The sequence below is a fragment of the Apteryx rowi genome, unplaced genomic scaffold (genome assembly GCF_003343035.1).
Source record: "Apteryx rowi isolate R43461 unplaced genomic scaffold, aptRow1 scaffold_633, whole genome shotgun sequence".
In the NCBI taxonomy this organism is placed as follows: domain Eukaryota; kingdom Metazoa; phylum Chordata; class Aves; order Apterygiformes; family Apterygidae; genus Apteryx; species Apteryx rowi.
In genome coordinates, this window is record NW_020450909.1 from 396,356 (window position 1) to 423,366 (window position 27,011).

Sequence of the window (27,011 nt, forward strand, 5' to 3'; positions counted from 1 at the left end):
TTTTTTTTTTTTTAACTAGAGATGCATTTTGATAGTTGATATGTTTCTGGACCTTGACACTAAATAGCGTGCAATGTTTTATACATTAAAAGAAGATTGGTTAGAGCAATACAATAGTTTCCATGTTGCATATAGTTGCTATCAGCACATGCTAGTGGGTAAACAAAGCCATAAATTTTGATAAAAATGCTTCTTTCAGTCAGATGTGTTAACTTGTAACTTACATGGCTTTTACCCATGTGAGGAAAAATTCAAATTTTTTTGATCCAGAATGTGAATGTCTTTGTGTTGTTCAAGTTATGTCTGCATAATGGCACAGTTGATAATTGTTGGGGTTGATATTGGAATACTTGTGTGGGAACATCTGTCTAAACAATTTTTAAGAGGCTATGTTTGTCTAGATGAACTTCTATCAATTTCCTGTGTTTCTTTGAAGTTTGTTTCAGACATGCCCCAGTGTTTAGAAAGCAGTTACTTTATAAACCCATTTAAAGGATCGTATGCTGAGATGTATTTGCCATAATCAAGTATTTATTTCATATTGATGTGTTGCCATTTTGCAGCTGAATACAGCTGCATATGCCACTGGAACACATGAAGTGACTGTTATGCCTGTGGGGAGAAGAGCTGAGCAAAATATCACTAGTCTCTTGCTTTGTCTCTAAGTATATGTTTTAAGACTTTGTGTTAATAGAGCATATTTTAGGCAAAAGATACCTTTTAGATGCATTCAATATTTCATTTTTTATTAATGATTAACATAACCAAATGTTTTTTTCAGCCTCACAAGAGGAAGAAACCCTTCATAGAGAAGAAGAAAGCTGTAACATTTCACTTAGTACACAGAAGTCAGAGGGATCCACTTGCTGCTGATGATACTGCGCCCCAGAGAGTGCTGCTGCCTGCACAGAAAGTAAATACTTGCTTTTAGTACCGAGGTTCAGATGGGAAATGCTGCAGTAGAGAAAAGCAAGTATGCAATCTTACAACTCAGAGACATGAGAAGAGATGGTTAAATGCCAGTGTTCAGATGCAACTTGTTAGTAATTTTTTTCTGCTGCCCTAAGGAGGTGAAACTTGAGTATTATCTTTCTGACCTGTTCGTGTATTTGGTCTCCCTGCATATACTATACACACCTTTGAAATGGTTCAGATGCATTCTGACAGAGGAGCAAAAGTTCTGAAAGTGTTGTGTTGCAAAGCTTTCAGAAAAATCAGTTGTGTGGGAGAGCTAAAACTCTGTTGCTGAAAGATTGATAGAGATAGAACATCATATGTCTGTTCTTTTTGCTGGCCAGTTAATATACACTTCTGAACAAGCCTTTGTACTCAGCATGAAAGAAGGTGGTGAAATAGGAGATGACAGAGAAATGGGAACAAAGATTATTAAAAGGAAGGTCATGGAGACTGTGGGAAGGTATGGCTGGGGCAGAAGAAAGGGAAGTTGTAGGGGATTTGATAGTTGTGAATTACTGCCTAATGAATGGARGCATGACTAATTGGCAATTGGGATACAAATGTATTAAAAACAACCACAACAAAAGATCGTCTCACCCATCCTGAAAAAACAGGCTTTGTTAGTTGTGCTGCTTATGAAAAAAGTTGCTTAAATTCCTGCTGAGACAGCATCTAAACACTTGACTAAGTGGTTACAATATTCTAGTTGATTGTGTGTTAGGATGATCAGTGGAGAGAGGACTATAGGGACTGCTGTGGAGTCAATATAATCTGAACCAATTTAAAGAGATTCACTGCGCAGAATTCTTTCAATAGTTTACCATTTCTTTTAATGCTGAGGATTGTAAAAATTGTGCTTTAGTGCTTTACTGCAAAAGTGTGGAGCACTGTGCTAGTGGTCCAGTTAACTTAATGACTAGTTCTTGCTTCTAAAGTACACTTTTTTTCGTGTAAATGAACTTATGCGGTGGTATTTTAATCAAGGATTTCCTTCTCAGTATGTTTTTACCCTACTCCGAACCTCACTTTATTACTGTCTTTTCTATTAATTTCTTTCCAAAAGCTTTTTCTGTGTTGTTTTTTTTCTTAAGAATTTAGTCATTCTAATTGATTTGTTACTTTTCTTCTTGCTAATAAGTTTTAAATGGGCTTAATTTGCTAATTTTTTTTTTTTTTTTTACAATTTCAAGGGGCATGAAGAGTGGAGAAAGGAAGAGCAGCGGAAGTATGGCGTGTTCTTTGATGATGACTATGACTATTTGCAGCATCTGAAAGAAGCATCTGGTCCTTCTGAGCTTGTGCCTTCTGTGCGTGGTCAACAAAACAGAATTGTGGTGACAAATGAGGGGCATGTAGAGGAGGAAATTCAGCAAATTCCAGTAAGCATAGTATTTTTGTTACTTACCTTGTACTTCTGAGATTAGCATCCTGTAGACACATTAGCCCTATTCCACAAGTGTTACAGTGGTTGTGATCTATATACAAAGGATCCTTTTGACCCACAATCAAAGACTGTCCTACAAATAGAAAGAAAATTTGACAAGCCAAAGTCTATTGATGATCAAATTCTTATTAGCCAGCACAGTGTTAAAACATTTTATGTACCCATGACAAGCTTTTCTTGACAGGTACGATTTCAAAAGGTATTTGTTTGAACAAGTCATGTGTTTTCTGGTGTTGGCATTTATTTTTAAGAAGCTCAAAGCTTTTCATTACTCTGGGACTTTTGAATATACCAGGATATGTTACCAGGGAGTAGGAATGAGCTTTTTAATTGCTGGCGTAACTTGTGGAATTTCCTGATGCTAGATCATGTTGGACTGGACAATCATTAAGTAATTTCAAGCAATGAAATACTCAGTTGTCAATCAGTCACTTTTAACCAAGGAATTTTGGTTTTACAAAATACTGTAATTTTGATTAGAACTGATATTCTTAGAAGTACCTTTCAAGTACAGTTTGGTGACCCCATGTAAGATTTAAAATTATTTTAGGTGCATGTGTTTGTAAGCTTTTTAATAAGCATTTCAATAAAGGGATAAATTCAAATATGTGTTAAGATAATTATAAATTTCACTGTACCTTCTGTACAGCTATTCTCCGAAAAGCTTCGGAGACGAAAAAATACTGTCACTATTTATGCAGAATATTCACATGGGGATAAATACTTCCAGCATGCTAGTTGCAAAGTAACTTTGCTACTCTAGTAACTTTGGAAATTTGACATCAATAAAATAGCACTTGTCTTACAGTGTAAATAGCACTTGCAGTTTCTTTTGGTCACGTGATTATCTGCACATTTTGTTAATATGAACTCAAATGAAAAACTAAGAACAACTATTTTGATTCCCTCCCCCCTTTTTTTTTTCTCCTAAATAGGCCCCATCTATTAAGTTGCCTTCCTCAGTATTTGCCACAGAGTTTGAAGAGGATGTGGGCTTGTTAAATAAAGCTGCTCCTGTTTCAGGTATCATTAAATCTTTTACCTTCTATAAGTGAATTACCTTCTAGGTGCTAGATGGTAATTATGATTTTGATTACAGTGTCACATTAGTTTGTTTTGGAACAGGCTCTTACTGTATTACTATGGATTTAATACTTGATTGGTGTGAATCCGAGTACAGAACTTGATTTTTCACTCTCAAAATATCTCGTCCTTTTGAATGCTGAAGGGTATTTGCTTTCCTTTACTAGTATGATTTCAGTGTTTCATGATTTAAGTATGCTTTTACTATGTACCTATGTTTGCACTAAACACTCACTTTACAGCTATCATAATTTCTTATAATAGGGATCAAACACTGTAGTTCTCCCTGTCCCAAAAGTAGGCTGCTAAAGACAGTTCTGTGAATTGCAGTAGAGGAACGTTTTTCTGACCTTTTGTAATGTAGGGAATTTTGGGGGGTGGGAGCTAGGGTTGACAGTTGATCATGTGGTATTCTAGCTTGGATAATTTTTCTTCTATAATATTCTAAGTAAAATACATTAAAGTACGTTAAAATATTTGTCAACTTAGGACCTCTGGGGGATGTTCTTTTCTGAATGAGGAATATTGACAAGAGGCTGGTGATTTGCCCTGGTGTGCATCAGAACTACAAATATTAATGAGGAATTTTGTGCTTCTTAGGTTTAATCTCTCCTTAGTGCAAATTAGTAGTCCAGTTGGATTGTTTTTTCTGTTTTGGGTTTTTTTTTGTCCTGGAAAGTAGCTTTGTGATGTCACAGCAACTTATATATATATTTTAATTTTTTAGGGCCGCGGCTAGATTTCGACCCTGATATTGTTGCAGCTCTTGATGATGATTTTGACTTTGACAATCCAGAAAATATTCTGGAAGATGATTTTGTTCTGCAAGCAAATGAACCAAAAAAAGGGTACATGGAGCTTTATAGAACTGTTTATATCAGAAGTAAATAGGAATGATGCTATTTGTTATTTTATGTGCTGTTGTAGTAGGAAGCAAAAGTGGTTTCAGATTTCAAACTGAATATTTGTGTGTTAAAGGAAAAAAGTATTACCTTGTGTTACATGGGTGATAATTTAAAAAGAAATCGAATTTTCCTGCACTATCCAAGGTAAAAGATAGGGTTCACTTGTTACCTTGACCTCACAAATTATATGTATTCATATATGTAATGTATGCAATACGTAGGATTCTTGAACTATTTAAAGTATTACCTTCTGTCACACTGAAAGTACTTCAGGAATATTATTGACCCAGACTAATGTGTATTTACAGCATCTTTAGAAATGCTTCATGTGATACCTCACTGAAAGCTATTTCTTTAGGCTTTTGTACCATTCTCATTTTACAAGCAATGAGAAATGTTGCAAGTTTTAACATTCAGGTATGCAGCTTGTTGTGTTGTTTTCCCCTCCTCTTTGACATGTGTAAGTGAATGTGAATATAACTATTGGATCACACATCTGATGACCAAAAGTGAGGTTATCAGAAACGCTTTCAGACAAAAGTAGTGTTATACTGACTTTGACAGCACTGTTATTGCTAAAATTCATTCTCTTTTTTACTGGCTTGAGAATAATTACTTTTTAACTTTGCTCCTCAAAACTTAAATCTCTTATTACCAAATTGTGTCAGATAACTCAACACTGGGCAGAGCTGTAGAAAGGCCAAAGTCATTATTCTAAAACTGTTTTACACTTCTGTTCAGTGGTTCAGATGCTGAGGATGAAGACGAATGGGAAGATGTAGAGGATGATGGTGATGAAAAGGACAGTTATAGTGATGAAGACTGTGATTCAGAAGGTCCTTTATCAGAAGATGGAGTTAATGGACAGATGAAAGAGTTTCTCTTCATGCAAGAAGAAACCAGGAGTCGTTTCACAGAATATTCTATGACGTCTTCAGTAATGAGAAGGAATGAACAATTAACCCTGTTGGATGACAGATTTGAGAAGGTGAGGCAGCTCAAGAGAATGAATGTGAACTTACTAAATTTAAGGGTGTTAAATGCCRTTCTTTGGCTTTTGAGTCCTCTTATAAGCTGGTGTCCTGTATGCCTGTACAAATTCTTATTGCCTTCAGTTCTCAGGGCATCAAACAGTTGTTTTTTTGCAAATATTTCGTGTTTCCTATTTTGTGTACTAAGTGGCTTGTATTTAATAGGCCTTGTAATATCAATTAACATTACAACCTAGCACTGATATAGTTAAAATATCTTGCTAATTTTTCCAGTGACTGTAGTGTGCATTCATAGTCAGTGTTACGCTTCCCTCTGAGAGGTTCAGTTCTATGCAGAAAATGGGTACAAATCTCCAGTGAAGACTCACTTTCACCATGTCCCACCACCATGCCACATGTACATTCATGAAATGAAGTAAGAACAGTGGAAATATAACTTTTGTCTTGAACAGTGACAAGCTTTTTAAAGTCCACATTGAAATAGTGCATCAAAATAAGAGACATCTTCCAGAAGTTGATTTATATATTACTAAAAGATAAACTTGTGGCTCCTGTGCTGAAAGAATACTGACAGTAGGGAGTAAATCTCCTACTGCAGATTTCATTTTTTGTTGGCGGTTGTTTAGTGGATGAGAGAGGAAAGGAAAAAAGGGCAAGCAGAAAGAAATATGTAGATCTTGTTTAAGCTATCCAGAAGTTGCATGACAAATGCAATCTAATTACAAATATCCACTTTATTTTAGTTTTTTGAACAATTTGATGAAGATGAAATTGGAGCTTTGGATAATGTGGAATTAGAAGGCTATATTAACACTGACAACACTCGGTTACAGGAAGTCCTGAATGATTACTACAAAGAGAAAGCAAAAAAGTATGTACTCAGAAGTGCTGTTTGGCATAAGTAGTTATAAGCTTGAATATGTTATTTCCAATTCATCTACTTGAAGATTACATCTTTCAAGAAAATAATGTTACATTGGAGTGTTATCCATTTTTATGTCATTTGAAATGAAAACCAATTCTGAGTTATGAAATGATTAAATTAAGTGGAGGCATTTTGTTGGGGTTTGTGAGGTTGTGTTCCTTTTGTATAATTTTATTGTATTTAATGTAACTAATGTCAAGAGGCATTCTTTCTTTCCATTTGTTGTACAGATTATGTTTCTCCTTATACTGTAACTTTTGTTTTTAACAGGCTCTATGGCCAAGTATGCTCTGTCGTTGCAGGTATACAGCTGATTCCACTGTATACCTAGTTACATGATTTTAAACTCACAGGCAGCTGTTGCCAGTGTACAACTGTTTGGAGCACTGCATAAATGAGTGCTTATAAAGCAACCAACTGCCAATGTGAGGCTGCAATTCTACAGTATGTTCACTTTCTCTTAAAGTTGTTAATATTATCTAGAAGTTAAACAGCTAAATGTTGACAAGTCAGTCTTGTATTTCCTGAGAGGTATGGTAATGTGTACCTTGTAGTGGAGTAGATAATCACCTCTGCAGCTGCTTTGCTTACAGGCTTCTAGACTTCTTCCCTTCCTGCCCTACAGTCACAAATAGTGTTCCAGATACTTCTAAAATGCAGATATATTTGTGTTGTCATCTCTCCCTCTTGTTTAAATATTGTAGATTATTTTGGAGTTACTTACATAAGGAGAAGTATTTTTGTCTCGAGTTTACATTAGGGCTAGCTTGTTTTGTTTGGAGTTTTTGTTTGGAGGGGAGACTGATTTTACAAAATTATGCATTTTCAATAAAAGATAAGCCTTAATTTTTTTTTCCGCAGTGTCAAACTAATTTGATCTTCTTCCTTTATTTACCTCTGTTCTTCTCTGGACTTCTTCAAAGCTGTGTGAAACTGGATGTTCTCAAACCCTGTGAAGATTTAGATTCTCCTGTTAATGAAGAAAGCAAGGAAGAAAAGGAAGAAACAGTAGCTCTAGTTATTGAGGAATCCAAAGAAAAGTGGGATTGTGAATCAGTTTTGAGTAAGTATTTTGGAGTTCTTATATCTGTTCCCAGATCTCAAAATAAATGAGTGGTGATCTCAGGACTTTTGGAACAGTGCTTCTAAGTAAAATGGTTTATGTTTCTGGTGCACAACAGCAGAAATTCTTCCTAATTAGAACTACTGCTTRTATGTAGATATCTTAATTCTTGAAATTTTATATCTTCAAAAGTTTAGTAGTACAATTCGTAATAAACTTATTTAATTTCTATTTGCAAGCCTTTCTTCACTTTTTTTTTTTTTTTTGGTGACCATAGGTACATATTCGAACTTGTATAATCACCCAAAGCTTATTGAGGAACCATCACAGGTAAAATCATACAATTTATTCTGAGTAACAGCCAGGCTTGAGAATAGTTGAGGCAAAAGTGATTATTTTCTCAATGGATGCCTGCTTCTAAAGTCATTGTGTGAAGGAAGGAGGAAGCAGAAAAGAGGGTTGGAGAATATTAGCATCCGGTATTATTTCTTCACTGAAGGATTTGGATAACATTTTTCTATTAAAAGGAAAATTGAGGAAGGCCTGGTTGATTAATTTGTAATTCAGAATTTCTGCAATAGGCAGGCAGAAACTTATAGAAAGAGCAGCGAACTTACTTTCTTGTTATTGGTGATATAACTTTGTTGTGTATGTCTTACAACCACATATTAGGGTTTTGTTTTGAAAATGCTTTTTTCCTTCCTTTTTAAGCTTTCAGAGATACTATTCTAGTTCTTTGGCCTTCCACGAACTTTCCTCATCAAAATTAGAGCACAGCTTGATGTTCCAGATTTGTGAGATTTTAAAGGCAACTTTCTTCTTGAAACCTTATCAAGAAGCATTAGGTGCGCATTTAAGTCCTTTTTTAGTAATATTTATATAAAAGGGAGAAAACATTTTTTTGATTTCAGATTCTGCCCACAGGTGTTTGTTTGATATCTTTCTTTGGGTTTAGCATCCATTTTTCTAAGAAAAAAGCATAGTATGAGGAACCCTATACATTTATTACTGTCAAATCTGAACTCTTAAGTCATATTTTTATAYTGTATAGATAAGGTAGTGTGAACTGTAGTTCTTGGAGAGAAAGCTAGAGACCATTTATATATGTACTTTCTATTTTAGCCCAAACCAATCAAAATTTCCCAGAAGACTGGTATTCCTCTACACATCTTGCCTCAGAAAGGTCTTACAGCTAAGCAAGTTGAACGCATGCAAATGATAAATGGCAGTGACCTGCCGAGAGCATCAACACAGCCACGTTCCAAAAATGAGACCAAAGAGGATCGCAAAGCTAGAAAACAGGCAATAAAAGAAGAACGAAAGGTAAAATGTACTCCTTATTTAAGTAAAACCTGCAAAAATGTGTTATACTATCCAAATTCTATTTGATGAACTTTTTTAAAGCCCATTTGGTTTGTGTCTGGGAATCAGTGGGAAAAACTTGCTGTTCTCAAAGGCTAATCATTGCTTCTTCTCAAAAAATAAAATCCATTGGAAAGAAAGTTAACTTTGTAATTTTGTCATTCTGTTTCTCCTGTATGGAAATTTTGGGCCTTTTATTGTAGCCACTATTACATAGGTAATAAGGAAATACAAGAGCTTCTTCCAGCATTACGTAAGGAAGTAAAGAAAATAACATTTCAGATAACACAGAGTGGAAAGCCTTTGAAATAAAGGGAGGAAAATCTAATTGTCCATGATGATATGCTAGTTGTTTTATTCAGGAACAGATATTGTCAGCATGTTAAAAGCTTCAGTCAGTTAGAGATGATAATCCTGGAGGTACACAGATTAATTTGACTATAATTGGTGGCCATAAATAAGATTATTGTCCAGATCACTGCTGTTTTCATGATCTGGAAGAGTTAATTTAATTGGTTTCTCTTTGCATGTTATGTCTATTTTGTAAATCTGTAGTTATTTGTTTGCACAGGAACGCAGAATGGAGAAGAAAGCCAACAAACTAGCCTTCAAATTGGAGAAAACAAGGCAAGAAAAAGAGTTGCTCAATCTGAAATGGAATGTTCAAGGACTGAAGCTGTCTTAATGAAACTGGGGAGCTTTCATTATGGAAATGTCCTTACATTTTTATCTGTATTGAGAAGGGAACTGCTAACTTACAGCTTTGCCAGTCATGCACAAACAAGATGTTCAGATATTTCTGTAACAAGATCCAGCAACTTATCATTCTTTATGAACTGAAGTTATGCATTCTGAACTAAAGTTAAACAATGTATTAATAATGTTGCATTCTGTCATGAATGACACAGCAACTATTGAGAAACCTGCTTTATACTAGATATGTATAATAAAAAATATTTTTCTAAGTAGCTGTCACTGGACAAAATTTCATATATTTGTTGAATATATTCAGCAAATCAGCAGAATTGTGCAGATTTGACCCACTTGGACTCTCCTATTAAGTTACTTATCTGAGTTTGTACAGAGCAATGTGCCCATTTGTCTTCTTTCCCTTGTATTGACACTTAAATATAGTGCCTTGATATAGCAGTCTCATAATTCAAGGAGTTTTCATCCCTTCTTTGTGTTTCTTTTGTCAGTTATTTATTGTTTGGGTTGTATTATAAAAGATGAAAAATAACCTTTTGTGAAGAGTGGTGTCTGAAAAGCTATTGCATATTTGGACAGCCCTCTTATCTAACCTGAGTTTTACCTTTCTTAGTAAAAAGGAAAATTGTAGCAAGTGTTGCAATTGCAGTAGGCAATGACCATTCATGTTGCCACTGAAAGTAACTTTATTGCAAGTACTCAGTCTGAATATTTTATGGCAAAGAATGTAATAAACAGCAGCTACTTGGTATAAAAACTAGAAAAATACCATCTGTTGCAGATGGAAATCAAGATGATGGCTCTGAAGTATTATTCCTGAAGTCTTACATTCAGTTTGATTTCACTGAAATACAAATTTATGACCCAAAACAATTGTTGCAAAGACAGCTTTCTGAAAGTGGGCAGAGAGCCAGTATGTTAGACGGTCTGATCTTAAATTTCCATAGTGTGCATATGAGTAATTCTGATAGTGACTAGTCCATACATATGAATGAAATGAGTAGGATTTATTTTCAATCCTTATGAGCCCTGTGTATTCATGAGACCCTCACCTCTAGGTCTAGGACTATAGATTGAGCATCCCTCTGCCTTTGGGTGAAAAGTTAACTTTGTCTAGTATGGAACACTAATCAATGCATCAGTAGAGTGAATTGACTACTACTGAAGTATCTTAAATATTCCTCTCTTTTGTGAATACCCAATAGATAAAAGCTATCAGAAGGTCTGATGAGGTCTTTTAATGTACAGAARCAATTCAAAGCATCTGTTTTTTTAATGGAGGAAGGCTTTTAGAGTATCTTTGAATTGATAAAGTAGAACAGTTTTGGAGAACAGATGAATGCTTAAGTCCACAAGTCTCCTGATTTATCACCAAGAAAACTGATCTGTCAATACAGTATTCACATCTAGACTAAGTCTCCATTTTATCAGAAATGTTCAAAATTCAGTGTTAACCAAATCAATTGAAATTGACTGTCATATTAGGGAGGAAAAGTTTTGGGGTTTTCATCTGGCTCATGTGTATACTAGTTCTCATGTGTTTCACAGGCTGAAGCAGGGTTGGTGTATGTCATAATTGTTGATTATTTGCTTACTGATGCATGGTAGGTAACTCAAGCTGTTGTTAAGTTCTCAACTTTTGAGTAATGAAAACACACCACATAGTATTCATGACTCCTGACAGCAGTGCTGAAGAGGAAATTTGAGAAACCAGCATATTGAGATGAGTCAGTTACCAGGAAAGGAGTTAAATGGAACAAGTGAGTAACAGATGCTGTTTAGTGTTTTGGGTGGAATGTAATTTTATGATTTACTTTAAAAAAAAAAAATGTTTTACTGAAAACAGTGCATGTCCTTAACTCGTATGCTTTTGTGTAGATCTAAAGTCACTAATTCTCTGTAGTAGATTACCCATTTTCCTGACTTTGCATTGCTGATTCAGTGATATTGTGCTTGTACCTGAATTTATTTGCCAAAAATAAGCTGTTTCAGTCGAAACCTTGAGGGGACAAGAGCAGAATGAACTGTGTGAGAGGCAGAGGAAGACACTTCAAAGGAAGAGTATAGTGAAGACTAAGCATAGACACACAGAAAGATGTTGCTCAGGAACAAGAGGGGAATGAAATTTAAACCAAAGTGATAGAGTCAAAAAGTCTGGAGAACTGTTTTGTTTCTCCATTTTAATTAATGAAGCTCTGTAGTAACTACTATATGCCTGGGAGTGTGGTAAGATCTTGAGGAAGAGGTAAGAAACAAAAGCAGTCATACATCTGCTTCTGCTCACCAAAACAAGGATTTCTCTGTTTCAATAAGGATTTTAGCCTCTTTGGAATTTTTCAGTTCAGTAAAAGCATGGAACTGAGAAAAAACATTCACCCACTTTTTTTAAAAATACCAGCAGTTATATCTTCATATTTGATTTGGGATAGTATAACTTAATGGGCATGCATATGCTGTTCATGTGTGCCTAAAGACATCCAGACTTGTAATTTTGTAGGACTGGGAGATTATAGTTCATAGACCTTGCCACAGCGTCTTTTTATTTGGGTACAGAATCTGATTCATTAGGAATCACTTCCAAAAACTTGTGAAAATACTGTTCTGCAAGTCACTTTTTTTTTTTAACTGTATGTCTTTTATGGAAGGTGGTAAAGTGTTCAGCCATTGACAGATGGTTAGTGTATGGAGTAGATGATCTATGGACCCTTCTTAAATTGGGCATCTATTTGTGTGGATATTTTGTGGTCACAAAGGACAGGACCAAGTTAACCAGGTCTTTCTTCTCAGTATTTAAGAACACAGGACTAAATTTTACATCTACAAAGTAGGATCTTCTTGGGACACTGTTCAGCTCATCATTGAAATGTTCTGTCTTAAGAGCAAAGATCGTGACACACTTAGTGTGATACCTACTTATTTCTGGCATAGTAAAGGTTTAGACTGTACCGTAACTGGGGACCCTGACTCTGTGACTTACAAATGAAGAGGAATAAATCTGAGTGCAAATAGTCTGCTCTTCCTGTTCAGTCCATCTCCCAGAATTTCTGCAAGAGTGCCTTTAGGAATGCTCTTCTGCCAGCCTTCTCCCAGTTGTGAGGTCATGGCGAAACGCCATACCTACACCTTCATGGGGAAACCAAAGTCGGGTCAGCTTTCGATAACATTACTCTTTATTGGTTGAAGCTATGGGATGTAACTGAAGCTACATCCAGCTGTGAGGCTGTATTGCTGAAATTACATATGATGTTATTTAAAACATCTAGCTTGTCATAACTAGGGAGGGAATGTGCACGCTATATGTTCTGGGAGACTTAGAGGTTGCCAGCTGGCACTAACTAAGAGTTATTCCTGATTTGTTTTGGCTTATAAAAAATTAGGCGTGATTAGGTCTTAAAATTTTAACCTAAGCTGTTGCTGTTATATCCTTACTGACAGAGTAATCAAGGCCTTCTGTAATTATGCTTATCCTAAGTTGAACTACAAATTTTATCCTTCCTGGAGCCCACTGTGCATCAGCAAACCCTATGTTTGGTGCTACTTCTGTTACTTTGTCCCTGCAGCCATAGTTTCTAGGGCTGCCAGGCTCCTGACTCCTGCTATAAGGCTTATCATAAGGACTGTAAAACTCCTAACTAACACCTTCACTCACCTGGGATAAAGAAAGATGGGAGTCCAAGAGTTTACAGCATGTTTACTTCTTGTGCTGTCAAAGATGGGGAGAAGTAAGTAGGGATACAAGCAATAAAAGCTGTCCTCTGACAAAAGAGGGATGGGAGGAGATAGTCTGAGTCTTTCCGTGCAAGTGAAAGAGGCAGAACACAGAAAGAGTTGGAAATGCTGCTAGGTCACCAAAAACTTGCCTTTGGGCAAATTGCCTGCTATCCAGAGTTAGTATGTTGTCCACCTCATGACCTTTTTTTTTTAATGGGGGATGCACATATGCAGTTAAGGTTGACCAGCAACAATTTCTGAAAAAAAGCTCTCAATCATATTAAAAGAAAGTTTGTGCTTCTTAGTAGCAAGAAAAATAGAGCAAGCAGTTTGCAAAAGGGAGCCCCGCCATGTGACTACAGAGGTCCCCTTCTCACAACAAAACAATTGGTTTCAGCAAGCAGGACTCACTCTGCACTTTGATTCTGTCATAGTCAAGAAGTCCTGTGTAACTGAGACTTTGCTGTTTTTAATTTTATATAGCTTCTGGAAGCCAAGATTTGGTTCCTTGTGAAATCTGTGGAAGACATTTTGCACAAGATGTTCTGGTAAAAACAAAAGTTTTTCTCTTTCTCGGGAATGTGAATGTATTTAGCTGAAAGGGGTGGTAAGCACTGCAGAAGAAGGAAGTGGCTGGTAAGTGGAGAAATGGCTTGAACACATGTTTAAAGAAGCGAATCATCTAAAAAATGCTTTCATGAGTAGACTTGATTAAAGACTCAGTAAACATTCATAAAAATATTGTGACTCAATCTAAAGTCTTGCATGATCTTAATTTACCTGCTTGCCCGAAACCTGTTGTTTACTGTATATCCTTTTAAAATAATATATTATCTATTGGTGAGACATAAATTACTAGCTTGAAGCTTCCTTTGTGTCCCAGGTTTCTAGATAAATTTGTCATTTTAGGCTCCCTGGGAAAAATAGACCAATAAACCAGCTGCTACGTAGTTCCTTTGACAACATAGTGTTGGTACCAGGCTTTGTTCCAAAGCTTGCTAAAGTGAATAAAAAGATTCTTATTGACCTCACTTATCCCTAGATTACAAATAAATGGGGGGCTTCACAATGTGCCTAAAACAACTTAACTGCAGGGTTTTTCTAAAGGGGGGGGGGTGCTCTGCACACACTCCTCCCCCTCTTAAGGTTTGCATTAGTGATCATGTGGCAATGCAGTAAATCAGATCAGCCCTGCAATATAACTGAAAAGTGACATATGGGGGGCGGGGGGAGGACAAAAGCAAAACTAAGTAACTTTGAGTGCTGAGACAAAGGTGGAGCTACCCCCCTTTTAATAGTTCAACCTGTGGTGTCTTAAATCAGACACATGAAGAACATGATAGTTTAATCCAGTATTTTTGTTGGAGAAGACAGCTATTTATGATTTTTGGGGGTGGGGGGAGGTTTCCTGGCATTATGGCTAGCGTGAGGAATAAGCCCATAATGACTCTCAGTGCCCGAATGATGTGGGACTGGCCCCCTTTGTGCAGTGGAGGAATCCTTCCAACTTCGCTGTCAAAAATGTTCAGGAACACATGATAAGGACTTGAAGCGCATGAGTAGCAAGGTTCAAAGAGAAAGGAGAATTTAGAAATGTATGTAATGGTGAAAGGATGTGCTTCTGGGCTTAGCTGAGCTGTGACTGAAATGCTTTGCTCAGGCAGTTGCTTAAATCTGGGGAAGAGAAAAGCGGGAGAGTGGAGAGCACAGCAAATTCAGTGAGAAGTCTGAGATGAATAACTGAGAACTGGGGCGGATATCCATCAACCTAAATTTTCCTTTTGCTTCAGCTGTATGCAATATTCTTACTTGTCATTCTGAATTGTCAGGTCACTATGTGCTGTTAAAGCAGCTGCTCCATTTCATCCTGAGACTGTCACTACTTTAGTGATGTTGATGGGATGAACAGTGCTGTTGTTTGTCAGAGGAGCCCTGAGTCTGGAATACTTATTTACACTCAAAGAACTAGTAATGTAAATATCAGCTCTTTGAACAGGATCAATCTGTTCTCCCTCTTAACCAAGAAAGAAAGAAAACTGAGTTGGGGGGGGGGAGGGAGTCCAATGGGACTGATTCCTTTTCATAGTCCCAATCTGTTATTCTCTGCAAGTAGTTATCTGTGCTGTCCCCCAGCATGTCTCTGAACAGCGCAAACTGGAAATGGGTTCTGGTTCTTTTTTCTCAAACTGGAGCTGTACTTGGACAGCTTTTTTAAAATTTTTGATGAACTCCTTCAGAAGCAAAACTGAACCTAAAAAAACCCCCACTTAATCTCCCTGTTCCTGAATAGAAATAGAAATAATTTCAAAGCTTTCATGAAGAAATACCATTAACAGAACATGACTTCAGCCCATAAATGATTATTTTTCTTTGCATCCCAGCTGAGGCATTGTCCAATATGCAAGAAAGTCTTTAACAAGAAGTGCAAGCCCTTCAATTCTTTGAAACAGAGACTGCAGGGAACAGAAATTGCCACTGTGAAAAAGCAGCCCCCACGAAAGGTATAGTTAAAACTGAAGCTTATATATTATCTTGATCTAAAGTCTTTCATTCACTAGCACTATTGTTTCCTCCAGAGACAAAGCCTGGATGTTGTGGATGAGGCTCACATATATACTTGACTCAGTGTCAAATTCTTTCTTTCCTCCCCTTCTCTATGCTGCTAGTATTTGAGAATATTTCTCAGTTCAGAAGCTAAAGTAGTAAGTACTATGACTACTATGGGCACACAAGTGTTTCTGTTCTAGAAAATGTTCATTTATACATTTTAATGGCTGTGCAAATCTCTGACAGATTCCTCTTCTCTGAAATCTGAGAGACAGCACGATCCAAGCTGGTTTGGTGTAAGAATGTCCCAGGTTAAATCKGAGAGCTATCAGTGGCCCCAGATCTTCTACAGATGAAGCTACAGAGATTCACTGCTATTGAAAGCAAGAGTTTAAAAATGTATTTAAYTTATTTACAGAGCTGGAGGGGAGGAGGCTTAAGGTCTTACTGGAACAAGGTTTTCTTCATGCATAGTTGGAGGAAGAGGTGAATACATGTGTACATTTGTGTGTATAATTTGATCCAGAGATGCCAAATGACTGCTGATTTGGTATCCATGCAGGCTGCCATTGTAAAATGTCCTTGAAAGGCAGCTGGAGAAAGAGATAAAAGTGCACAAAGGCTAAAAATGAAAGTGAGGAAAGGCTGAAAATAAAAGTAAGGAACTGAAGAGTGGAGCAGAAGAGAAGGCATTGGTTATATTACCTTTTCTATTTCCTTTCAAGTACCCTGTGCCTAAACAGTCTGCCACGACCAGACTGTTTTTGTTGGAGTCATTATTCTTTTATCCATCTTCTGGTGATGTCAATAGATGCCAAAGGGCCAAATCAGCTTTCCTAAGCCTTTCAGAAAAGCAGGTTTCTTCTGTTTGTAACATTTTTTCCTCTCTCTTGCAATTTCACTTACTGGAAGAACCCTCACTCTAACACTTTTCTCTGTCCCTTGCAAGGGGGAGATATAGTTTGTATCTTCCTTTAATTCCTTTACAGAACCAACTGGAGAGGAAATCTAACTGGAGACAGCACCATGAGGATTTTATTAATGCTATTCAATCAGCCAAACAAGTCACAAAAGCTATGAAAGAGGGCCAGCCTCTTCCTCCTTCTCCCCCACCAAGTGTTAATCCAGGTTTGTGGTCTAGTTTCTCTTACTACTGATCTTGTACCCATCTTTAGTAAAATAGTGAATTCTTATTATTCACAGCTGGGCCTCAGTTTTGCACCCACCTGCACAACCCAATGTGAACATTAACTCCCTCCATACTCTCTATTTTTCAGCTGTATTTCTTGGATTAAATTGAGTAGGAGTGCAGTGAAGAGGAGTGCAGAAAACTAACTGCACATTTTAAGCTTAAAGGCAGAAAGTCTTGGGTCTGGTATTCAACAGTGTTTTAGGAGGGGAGCTGGGATGCCTGTGTTCTAGCACAGTTTGTACCATGGTATAACACGGGCGAAATGTATCATCCCCGGACCATTCCAAATAACCATAGTGCACAAAGACTTTTCCACACCCATGTGGTGGCCATTCCACTACCCGCTTCTCACCCCAAGCGTGCAGTTAGGGGAAGTCATTTAGAAAAAGACTGGTCTGTTTTACTACTAATACCAGGTGTGGTGTCTACACTGAGCTCACTGTGTTAGAGGTTATGAATCCAAAAAGATATGTATGCAGCAAATATTTCTCATGATTTATGAAATGTGGGAACAATCTTGGAAAGGGTCTCAGTGGAGTTATAAAGGCAAAGGAGGGAGGGTTCTCTCGGCTCATTTACAGAGCAAGAATTCATGACTGATACCAAAACCAGCTGTGATGACTGCAGTCTTTCCCCTCTTTTACATGACAGCAATGCAATATAAACAACAGGACATGTTTTCCTTCCTTGATTGGGGTCAAGCTCCTCTCTGAATTTCTGCTATTGAATTCTTTTATTACTGTGTTGCTTCTTGTATGACTCTCCCAGCTCTAATTCATACATAACTCTCCTGACTTACAGCACTGGTTTCTACCCAGAAACCCAGCTCTGTGATGTGCCTCAGCTGTCTGGGTGCAGCTTCCTAAGCAGTATTTTGCCTGCGTCCAAAGGAAATGGATTTAGTGAAAACAAATAACAATCTTAATGGCTGGTCTTCAAAAGTAGTCTTAAAATCAATGTTTTTGACTRCTCAAGGGGAATTTGCCTTTAAATATTGCTTTTTCTGCCCATTTGTTCCAGTGAGTGTGTGTGGGGGGGGGGTGCTGGGGAAGGGGATAAGACAAAGATGATAAAAATCTTCTGCCTTTATTAATGTCCATGAACGTATTTCTGAAAGCAGTTGTTTGCAGTGTTAACACCTTGAGCAGGTATTCTAGGACTTTGGGTGCTTTTACAGAGAAGGTGTTTGTAATTCTCCTAAGTTTACAATTTGGGATACTGAAGCACCAAGAACTAATGTAATCTCACCAGGATCACCCGCTGATAAGCCAGGTTTGGAACTGCGTCTTGAGTGTCAAGGTGCAGTGCTCCTCCCACCAACCTGTGGTACCACCGTAAAGAAGGGCAATTCTTCTCTAGTAGGGTATGAACTGTGACACAGCTTGTTCCTTTCTTGTGATCAGACTATATTCAGTGTCCATACTGCTTGAGAAGATTTAATGAGGCTGCAGCACAGAGGCACATGAAGTTTTGTGAAGAACAAGCTGCTCGCCATGCCTTTGCAGCAGGCTCAAAGACCACCAGACAGGCTCTAGTAAGCGAACACATTCATGCTTGTATTTTCTAGAAGACAGATTTTCCAGTGTTTTGTGGTCACTGAAGACTTATATTCACATATTCCAGGGAAGCTGGGAAAACTTTAAGACAAAGTACAAACTGAGTGTCAGAGAGGACTTCCCTGAAACCGAAGCCTTTTGTCTGATATAAAAAATGACAGAATACAATAGTATGAAAAAGTTAGAGAATAATTTAGGTTCTTCTATGATCAGATTCCAGGGAGACAGTTGTAAGGAGACAGAAATCTGGGCAGCTTTTGCAAAATCTAGAGAAAGCTCTTCCTGTTCATGACGGTTCTTCAGCTGTTCCCTGAAAACTGATAGCTGATTTACTCCCTGGATGCTAGACATAAAGCCAAAGGGCTGAGCTCTTTGGAGAGCCAGAAAAGTGAAGCTAATCATCAGTAGTGTCTTAACGTAAGCTCCTATTTTGTTATAGCAAAAAGTTATAAAGTAAACCATTACATTAAGAGAGCGGTGATTAAAAAAAAAAAAAAAAAAAGGTTTGAAAAATCTTGTTGGTATGCTTTTATCTATCTTAGTAGGAGAGTTAGTTTCCTAGTGGCAGGAGGGGGCAAACCTCATTTCTGGCCCTTCCTGGTGCTGCTTCATCAGTGATTTGGAGAACTGTCATCAGGCTCCAGAAACTCTTTGCTAGAGCTGAACGTGCATTGTGCTGTCTTATTCTCTTACCAGGGCAAGCAACTGGTGACTCAGAAAAAAACCCCAACCTTACCACGTGCTGTGTTATCATTGCTTCAGAAGAGAGCACAAGAAGCTGCCAATAGAAACGAACCTAGGCCAGGTAAGGAGTAGCAGTTGGCCATGTTTAAATTTGTCTGATAATAAACTCTGATGTATTTGAGGTGGGGAAGGCATTTTTTAAACAGAACTTGGACTTTGAAATCCAGTTTTCTGATAGGAGAATTAAGTGGGTTTTTTGGTTTGTTTTTTTAAGAAGTTGAGGCCTTGATATGAAATCCTAGACTCATTTCCCTACAATACGTATTAGAAATGAGAACGGTCAAAAATTTCCAAGTTGATGTTGTTGTATTGAAAGGTTTTACAAGTTGTTATCCTGATCCATTATGCTGCATGTATACACATAGGGTTTAATATAAATTCTAAGAAGGGCCATCTTAACCTGTTCAGATAGAGGTTCTCAATCAGAAGTTCCTATATAAACCTAAAATATGAGATACAGCTGGCATGCAGTCTGGGTGTCAGATTTCCTCTATTCCACAAAAGATTCTCTAACTTTTAGTCTTCATCATTACAATTTATTCCATCTTCTTTACCTTTTTGTATAAATGAGCTTGATATACATTTAGATAAAGCATCAAGCTTTCTGAGATAAGTTGTCCACTGGAACATGAACAGAAGCTGGTCATGAAGATTTCCATGCAAAAGAGAAGTAATTAGAATTACAGCAACCAAAACTTTTTTTATTCCAGTGGCAAAGGGGGAGATGAGAAATTAGTGCTGCTTTGTACTTAAAAGTTATTGGTTTGATATGACTTTCTCCCTGTTGATTCAGCCTTAAAATTGATAACACAAACCACATCCCTAAAATGGTTCCCTCTAAATAGGATTCTATATGTTTGCTAGCATCCGTTGCTACCAATAATTGTAGCCAGCACTCAGTTTATGTTTAAAAGATTTTTTTTTAAGTTATTTTAATGGCTACTTATGGTTCCCTCTAAATAGGATTCTATATGTTTGCTAGCATCCGTTGCTACCAATAATTGTAGCCAGCACTCAGTTTATGTTTAAAAGATTTTTTTTTAAGTTATTTTAATGGCTACTTATAGTTTAACATGTGCATGATAATACATACCACTCGCTGTTGCTCAGTGAATCAATATCTTTGTTATATGTTGAATTCACTTATGCAGTAATTTTTTATGGCCAATACAATTTTTAAATAATTATTTGCAGAGGCCTCTCCTGGAATGCTGCAAAAAAACAAGAAATCATTGAGTGTATCATCTGCTGGAAAAAAGTCCTCAGGAGATCTTGGGTAAGAAATACTCTCTATTTCAACAGAATAACATAAAAGAACCTCATCTGCTTCTGTGTGTATGCAATATCCTGTTGCTGTATTTATGGTATCAACATTTTTGTGCTAATTAAAGCAATTGATTGCACTGAAAAGTTCTTGCAGAGCTCCTTATGTCCCCACTACAGGCTGTTGAGAGGAGTTATTTTGGTGCTAAATGCTCTTTGGCTTGAGGTAACTTCATCTCAAGTAGGCAGTGCCTGTGTTCTTACAATAACAGCCATCCCTCATCTCTGCAAACCTCTCTAGCAAACCTCATGCCCTCCTGCTGTGGTCACATTGTCCAGCTGAGGAAGCTGTCAGCATCCATCCAGCAATCACTATGTCAGGGTGACACTGTGGAGGTTCTTCCTTCTCCTCACTGCTTACTTCCCTAGACCATGGTGTTTGGTGCTTCTGCTCTTCAGACCCTGCAATTAGAGGTTTTTCTATCTTGGACCATGCAGAGCCATGTCAGAGCAGCAAGGGCCTCCAGCCCCTGCCAAAGACAGCTGTAGTGCTGTGCTGCAAGAGGATGGCTTGGATGATCAGCTTCTTTCACCCCTGCCAGAAGCTGACCACAGCAGAAAATGAGATCTGGGCAGGGAATGTGGCCAAGACAGTTTCCCTGTAGCTGACAGGATATTTTTGAGCCTGGGAGATGAGCTTGTATGAGTGTTTTGTCCTTAGACCCTGGGATGACCAGTAATGTGCATCAAACTTTCTGGTGCAGGGGGAGACTTTCTGTCCTGAGGGATCCAAGGAGGAATGAAAGCTGCAGCTTCATGCCCAGCTCCCTCACTGCCTTTTGCCAGCAATCAAGTCACACAGATCTGGGGTTGTAGTTGTAGTTTAAAGAGGTCTGGGGCAGCCTGTGCCTCAAGCAGGTCCGTGAACCAGACATCCACACTAGCATCCAAAATACAGACTAGAGTCCACAAAAACCTGTAGGGACAACAAAAATGACTAAATGCAACTTATTTCTCCCGCCCTCCTTTGGCACAGTGCATATTCTTTCTGACGCTCCTTTCTGCTTGTCGCATCTCAGGCATCTCCTGCCACCTCCCCATGCCAGTTATTAGCCAAGTACACAGGCCATTCTTCCTCTCTTTCTTTTCTAAATGGCTTATTAGTGACTAATAGACCAAGTCTCAGCCAAATAGTGCCTTTAAGGCATGAAATTCTCTCTAGAAGTTGTACAGGCTGTAGAATGGGATAATGCAAAGTAGCGCATGTCCAGGCTGTTAAGTTGCTATATAGATACAATAACCTGATGAGGCTAGTAATGGAAAATACATATTGTAAAACAAAATAAAAAGATCACACCCCAATCTTTCTTCACTTTTAAGTTAAAGATAAGCCATGGTCAGCAGCAAACACATAGCTGGCCCAGTGTACCATGCTGAAATGTGCCAATGTGGTGGTTGGAGATCCTGATGGTTTAAGGAGGGATAGATGGCACGGTCCCAGCAATGTCCTGTCATCTGTGTCACTGCCCAGAACCTGGACCAGGACAGTGAGCTGGAGCCCTGGCTCAACTCTGCTAGTCCTAGGTGGGTGAATCCATGGGCAGAGCTCCAGGGAAGCTGTGGAAAAAGTAAATAGCTCCATAATGTTCCTCCCAAAGATTGCTTCCAGACCATCGTAGTGAGGACAGGTCTGCTGGGCATCCTCAGTAGAAACAGTCCCTTCTTTTCAGGAACACTACCTTTATTTTGTGGCATTTAGAGTGGTTTGAAGCTGGTGCTGCCACTGCTGGCAACAAACCTCTCAGGCAGCACAGCGGGATTGTTATGACCATCTGCTTCAGGGCAGCACCTATGTAGTGAGCTTGAGGAGTTGAGCAATAGAGGAGAGACAGGTACAAATCCAGGAGGCCAAGCTGAAAGGAGAGAAAGGAATGGGGTAGCAGATTGTATTTTGGCCTTTATAACACCCTGCTGAAGAAGTCTTACAAACTGGGAGGGCTTCCTGGGATGTACGCTGTGCTCGGTACCTGCCGGAGGACTCATGCCAAGGGGGAAGGAAGCTTGTTCCACCATGTGTCTTCACATGCGGGGCCCAAAGGGGGATAGCTGGTCTTCAGTGTCATCGTTTCGTCTGGAACAGAGCTGGGTTGCTGCTGCTCCAAAACCACTTTAAGACCTGACAAAGCACGAGAGCATTCTGCTACGAATTGCTGATGCAGGCTTAGCCAATGTGTAGGAAATAAGTCGTAACCAGAGACACTGGAAATCAACATAGGCAATTTCTCCTCAGTCTGGGAATGAAGGATCTGTTTGTGGGCTGTTGAAAATTGCTGTGTTTTCTATAGCACTTGAGCTTTGCCAGGTGCTGGGCTGGTACAAGATCAGTTTCAGCATGAACCAAGAGTGTTTTTTAGCTGAGAAAGCTGCTGTGAGAAACAATGGCTTTGAGCAGTGCAAATCTCTCTAAGGAATATTAAATCTGAAAGGCAAAAACAGAAACAACCAGTTGCCAGACTTGCCTAATTCTTGTGGTTGGTATGAAAGGTAGCTGAGTAAAATTAACTTTTCCATAATTAATTTCACTAACTTAAAATGTTATGAATGTAACCCTTTGTACAATGATTTCAGGGAGGGAAAAGGTGAAGCAAATATCTGAAGACAGTCTAGAAGATCTCTGGAGAGAATTATGTAGGGTTGCCACAAAAAGTTAAATGCCAAACACTTTACAAAAGTTTTTAATGAAGATTTACATTTTTCTGAAAGATCTTAACTGTTGTCCAAATTAATATTTTAAAAAAGTAAGCTTTTTCCTATATAATTGCTCTGGTTTAATCTTCTTAGGTACAATGAAGTAAAATATAAATGCTGTTTCTATACCCATAAGTAAATGTCCTGTTGCTACTTACAGAATGCAAACGCATAACAGAAAATAAAGTGGCTGGTTGCCAAGGACCTGGAGAGGTTTTCCTCTGAAGCATTACTGAAGACCCTAGGAATGCAGTTCTCCAACACCTCTTCCTCTCCAAGTGTTACAGCTTAATACCTTGAACATAATAGTAATAACAACAAAATGTTACCATATGCAATAATGGTAACAATAAAGAAAGCAATCTGAAGTTCCCTGTCCTACTTTTTTTTTTTCCTTAGGCTACAAGTTAATTTTTACGCAAGCTTTAAAAGTCTGATTGTGAGATTTAAAAAAAATATATATTTTTATCAGTTCCTTGAATTGAATTGATTGCCTAAAAGAGAAYGTTACCGGTGGTTTAGACAAAATGTAGGAAGATCCAGTATCATGCAATTTTTCCTAATGCTTTCCTTTGACAGATTGAACAAGACAGTTGAGAGTTGTAGAACTTAATGTACAAACTTCATAGACTATTCCAGTAAAATGGGTGAATGGTACGACTGGCTGAGTGCACTGTGCATCAGCTTCAAAGAACTTCAAGTTCTGACTAATTAAAACCAATTTTCATTCTCCCATAAAAAGTTTTAATTGCTATCAGAAATTGATTGGTAAGACAGAAATATGGACAAGGCACACTCCCCTTTTTCTTCTTTGGCCACTATTTATTACTGGCCTTAGACCACTCTGCATGAACTTTAATTGTTGCAATGTTTGTTTTAACTCAGAAATTCCCAATATGGCTTTTAATTAAAAATTCAAAAGGAATTTTCTTGCCTATGAGATGTTTATAAGATAAATGATGATTAAAAGTAGTTGGACACAGTAATAATAAATACTAGATTTTATAGAGTTTATTTAAACTCTATTTAGAATATAGTTAATAGTGAGATTGGATAAATATACAAAGGATGAAAACTGAAACAAGTGTAACTGCTATAGCTAGACTGAATTTAGAAACACACAACAGGCACATATATTAAAGCAGTGCTTCTTCACCTTTTTTTAATCCAGGAAGTACAAAACACACAGGAAACCAGCAAGAAAAGCACACATGTACCCCACACTATCTTATCACAGTTGTTTTCCTTTACAACCAAATAAACAAACACTCAGAAGTTAGTCTAAGTTTTATTGCGTCTGTTCTCTCCCCCACCTATGTTTTCTGTATGTGTGTAGAACTTTTTGGTAATGATTCCCCAGATCACTTTCCAGTGTCTTACAGCAAACTCCACTATAGGGACAGGAGCACTGCTTTAAAGAACAGTACTTAAATTCTGTTAGCAGAAAATGAATCCATCATCAATATACAAAACTTACCATCACATTTCAGATGGGCTTTAGAAAACTCTTTGAGAATTAGCAGCAATTCACTGGTTAAGAAAATGGGGAGTCTGGACAGGAACAACCAAAAAAAAAATAAATAAAACCAAAGAAAAAAGAAATGAACATGTTTTCCCATATGGAGTGGGGAATGAGCACTAGAAATAAGCATGCATATGTTCACTGGGACTTAGTGCAGATTCTTTCGTTCCAAGTAACATGTTAGCTTCTTTACATTATTTTGCCAGGTTTATGTTGCTTCCATCTCTTTTTTTTTTTAATAAGAGTACATTTTTTGTGTGAGAGCAATTGTTTACTAAGTTTTGTCCATTTTACAGTATCACATGATCATATTAATCCTATTGTTCAGCTGCAACATATCACTTTGCTTCTACAGATTTCCAAGTGCTGTGGGATAAAGGTAGTATTTTTACAACTATATATTCTAAGTTAGGTAAAATATCCTGATTAAGATCTCCCAAAGGGTCCCTGCTAGAACTGGATCAGGTCTTTCTGTTCTGCAGGTCAATGCACAACTGGGCCACACATCTTCCCCATTTTTTTCTTCCAAAAGTGCGCACACAATGCGGTGTTTGTAAGAATGCACTTCCTGGAGGACGATAACACTTTTCAAGCAGACAAATAAGAAGAGTGTAGTCTGCCTTACCTGAGTGCAGGGATCTGCTCCTGCTCACACTGATTTCAACCACAAAGCTCTTGCTGACCTCAGTGTGAACAGAACTTGAAGCCTATTTGATTATAGTCTGTGGAGTTGTAGGCATAAGTGGAACGACCACTGAAACTTCACCTTTCTGTCTTTTTGAGAATTTTTGCTTATGGTTACAGCAATATATTAGGGTTATAATACTGTGCCATATAAAGAATGCAAAAAGTAGCACAGCAAAATGCAGTAGCAAAATTATATTAGGGAACAGTCATTGAGACAGCTTGGAATTTATGCTGAGGTAGTTTAATGTGACTAAACCATTTTGTAATGAATGCAGCCTGGGTAAAATAATCTTTTCTAAAGCGTCTGCATGATGGTGCTAGGATACTGTTATAACATGATCATCATCTTCATTTAAGAAAGAGAAATATGACTAGCATATTATGCACTCAGTTAGTTACAATCATGCAGAACCAAATACAGATATATTTGAGTTCTGCAATTTGACTACATGCATTTTGCATTGGTATAGAGTAAGCCACATTTTAAGGCAGACTTACAATTTTGTAATGCATAAATAAAAGCATATGATGAAGTGGTGACAGCTAAGCTGGAAAAAAATAATTCTTTTCATATGCAGCACTCTAGAGTATTTTTACTATGTACTATATAAGGAACACTGCTTAGTGTTTCACCTTAGTGTTTCACTTCTTTAGTTTTAAATATGTATCGCCCAGGCAAAACCGTAGGAAAGAGTAATTCTCCCTATTTTACAGATTAGAAAACTGAATCCAGTGCGGCAAAGTAGCTGGAATCAGTGATCTGGAGAGCTGTGGTTTCCCAGCCTGATAGGAGCTGCTGACCACCACCATCTCCTAAATATTTCAGCCGGGTTTCTCAGCTGTTGTCCCACATCCCATCCTACCTTCCCCCTGCAGGGTCTCTGCCTTTGTATCTCCTCTCCCCCGAGGAGGAGGCTGGGCCTGCGTGGGGAGGAAGAGAGAGCGAGCACCGGTCACTGGAGGAGCCACCTTTTTTCCCCAGCGTGTCCCTGGGCACATGAGCGCTGCCAGGGCTGCTCGCACCTTCCAGCCTGCGGGAGCTCGGTGCTCCCTGACGTGACCAGGTGAGCCCAGGTGAGCTTGTGGGAACATGCTGCTCTCTCTCCACCATAATTTAATATTATAAACAGCTGAGTGTTTTTCTTCTGCTTATTCTCCTTTAGTAAGCGCTCTCCTGAACTTCTGAAATAGCTGGAGCCTGGGCTGTAAAATGTGACCAGACTGCAGAGAGAAAGGACTGAGTGAAGAAACAACTTAAGACTGGTTTTTGCTTTGCTTTGCTTTGTTTTGCTTTGCTTTTAACGGAGATCCTGAAACAAACCATTCGTGAGCCTCAATTACTAATGGCTTCTCAAGCACGCTGACAAAAAACTCTCCCAAACAAAAACTATGCAAAACTCTATCCCTATTTTAAGTATCATATGAATCATGGGTATCTCTTGAGTTCTGAGAATTTTAAAATAAAACAATTATCTCTGTAATCATGACCTTCTGAAATAATGTTAATATTCTGTTATTATTCCATTATCAGCTTTCTCTACATTTAAAATGGCAAAAATCCTGAAAAACAAATTTGAATGGATTGATGGGAATAAAGCAACA

The 27,011-nt window shown here is 38.0% G+C and overlaps 2 protein-coding genes across 4 annotated transcripts in view; both read left to right on the top strand.

The window, feature by feature from the left end:
* Nucleotides 1-9,971, top strand: part of LTV1 (LTV1 ribosome biogenesis factor) — a 10,984-nt gene extending 1,013 nt beyond the window's left edge. Inside the window, exons 2-11 of one of the 3 annotated variants that reach the window (XM_026084293.1) lie at nt 782-913; nt 2,148-2,336; nt 3,337-3,424; nt 4,212-4,332; nt 5,131-5,377; nt 6,125-6,252; nt 7,230-7,369; nt 7,647-7,699; nt 8,492-8,692; nt 9,303-9,971. In XM_026084293.1, coding sequence (XP_025940078.1) covers nt 782-913; nt 2,148-2,336; nt 3,337-3,424; nt 4,212-4,332; nt 5,131-5,377; nt 6,125-6,252; nt 7,230-7,369; nt 7,647-7,699; nt 8,492-8,692; nt 9,303-9,416 — 1,413 coding nt within the window. In that variant the 3' untranslated portion in view covers nt 9,417-9,971. Of the gene's footprint in view, nt 1-781; nt 914-979; nt 1,071-2,147; nt 2,337-3,336; nt 3,425-4,211; nt 4,333-5,130; nt 5,378-6,124; nt 6,253-7,229; nt 7,370-7,646; nt 7,700-8,491; nt 8,693-9,302 lie in introns of those variants that run through there. The other 2 variants (XM_026084294.1, XM_026084295.1) reach the window with 2 other exon arrangements.
* Nucleotides 9,972-10,322: 351 nt separating this feature from the next.
* Nucleotides 10,323-26,377, top strand: ZC2HC1B (zinc finger C2HC-type containing 1B). The gene is made up of 8 exons (XM_026084297.1): nt 10,323-11,199; nt 13,634-13,698; nt 15,532-15,651; nt 16,687-16,825; nt 18,293-18,423; nt 19,142-19,250; nt 20,384-20,465; nt 23,361-26,377. The coding sequence occupies exons 1-8, from the start codon at nt 11,163-11,165 to the stop codon at nt 23,383-23,385; spliced, it is 708 nt and encodes a 235-aa protein (XP_025940082.1). The 5' UTR covers nt 10,323-11,162; the 3' UTR covers nt 23,386-26,377.
* The last annotated feature ends 634 nt before the right edge of the window (nt 26,378-27,011 follow it).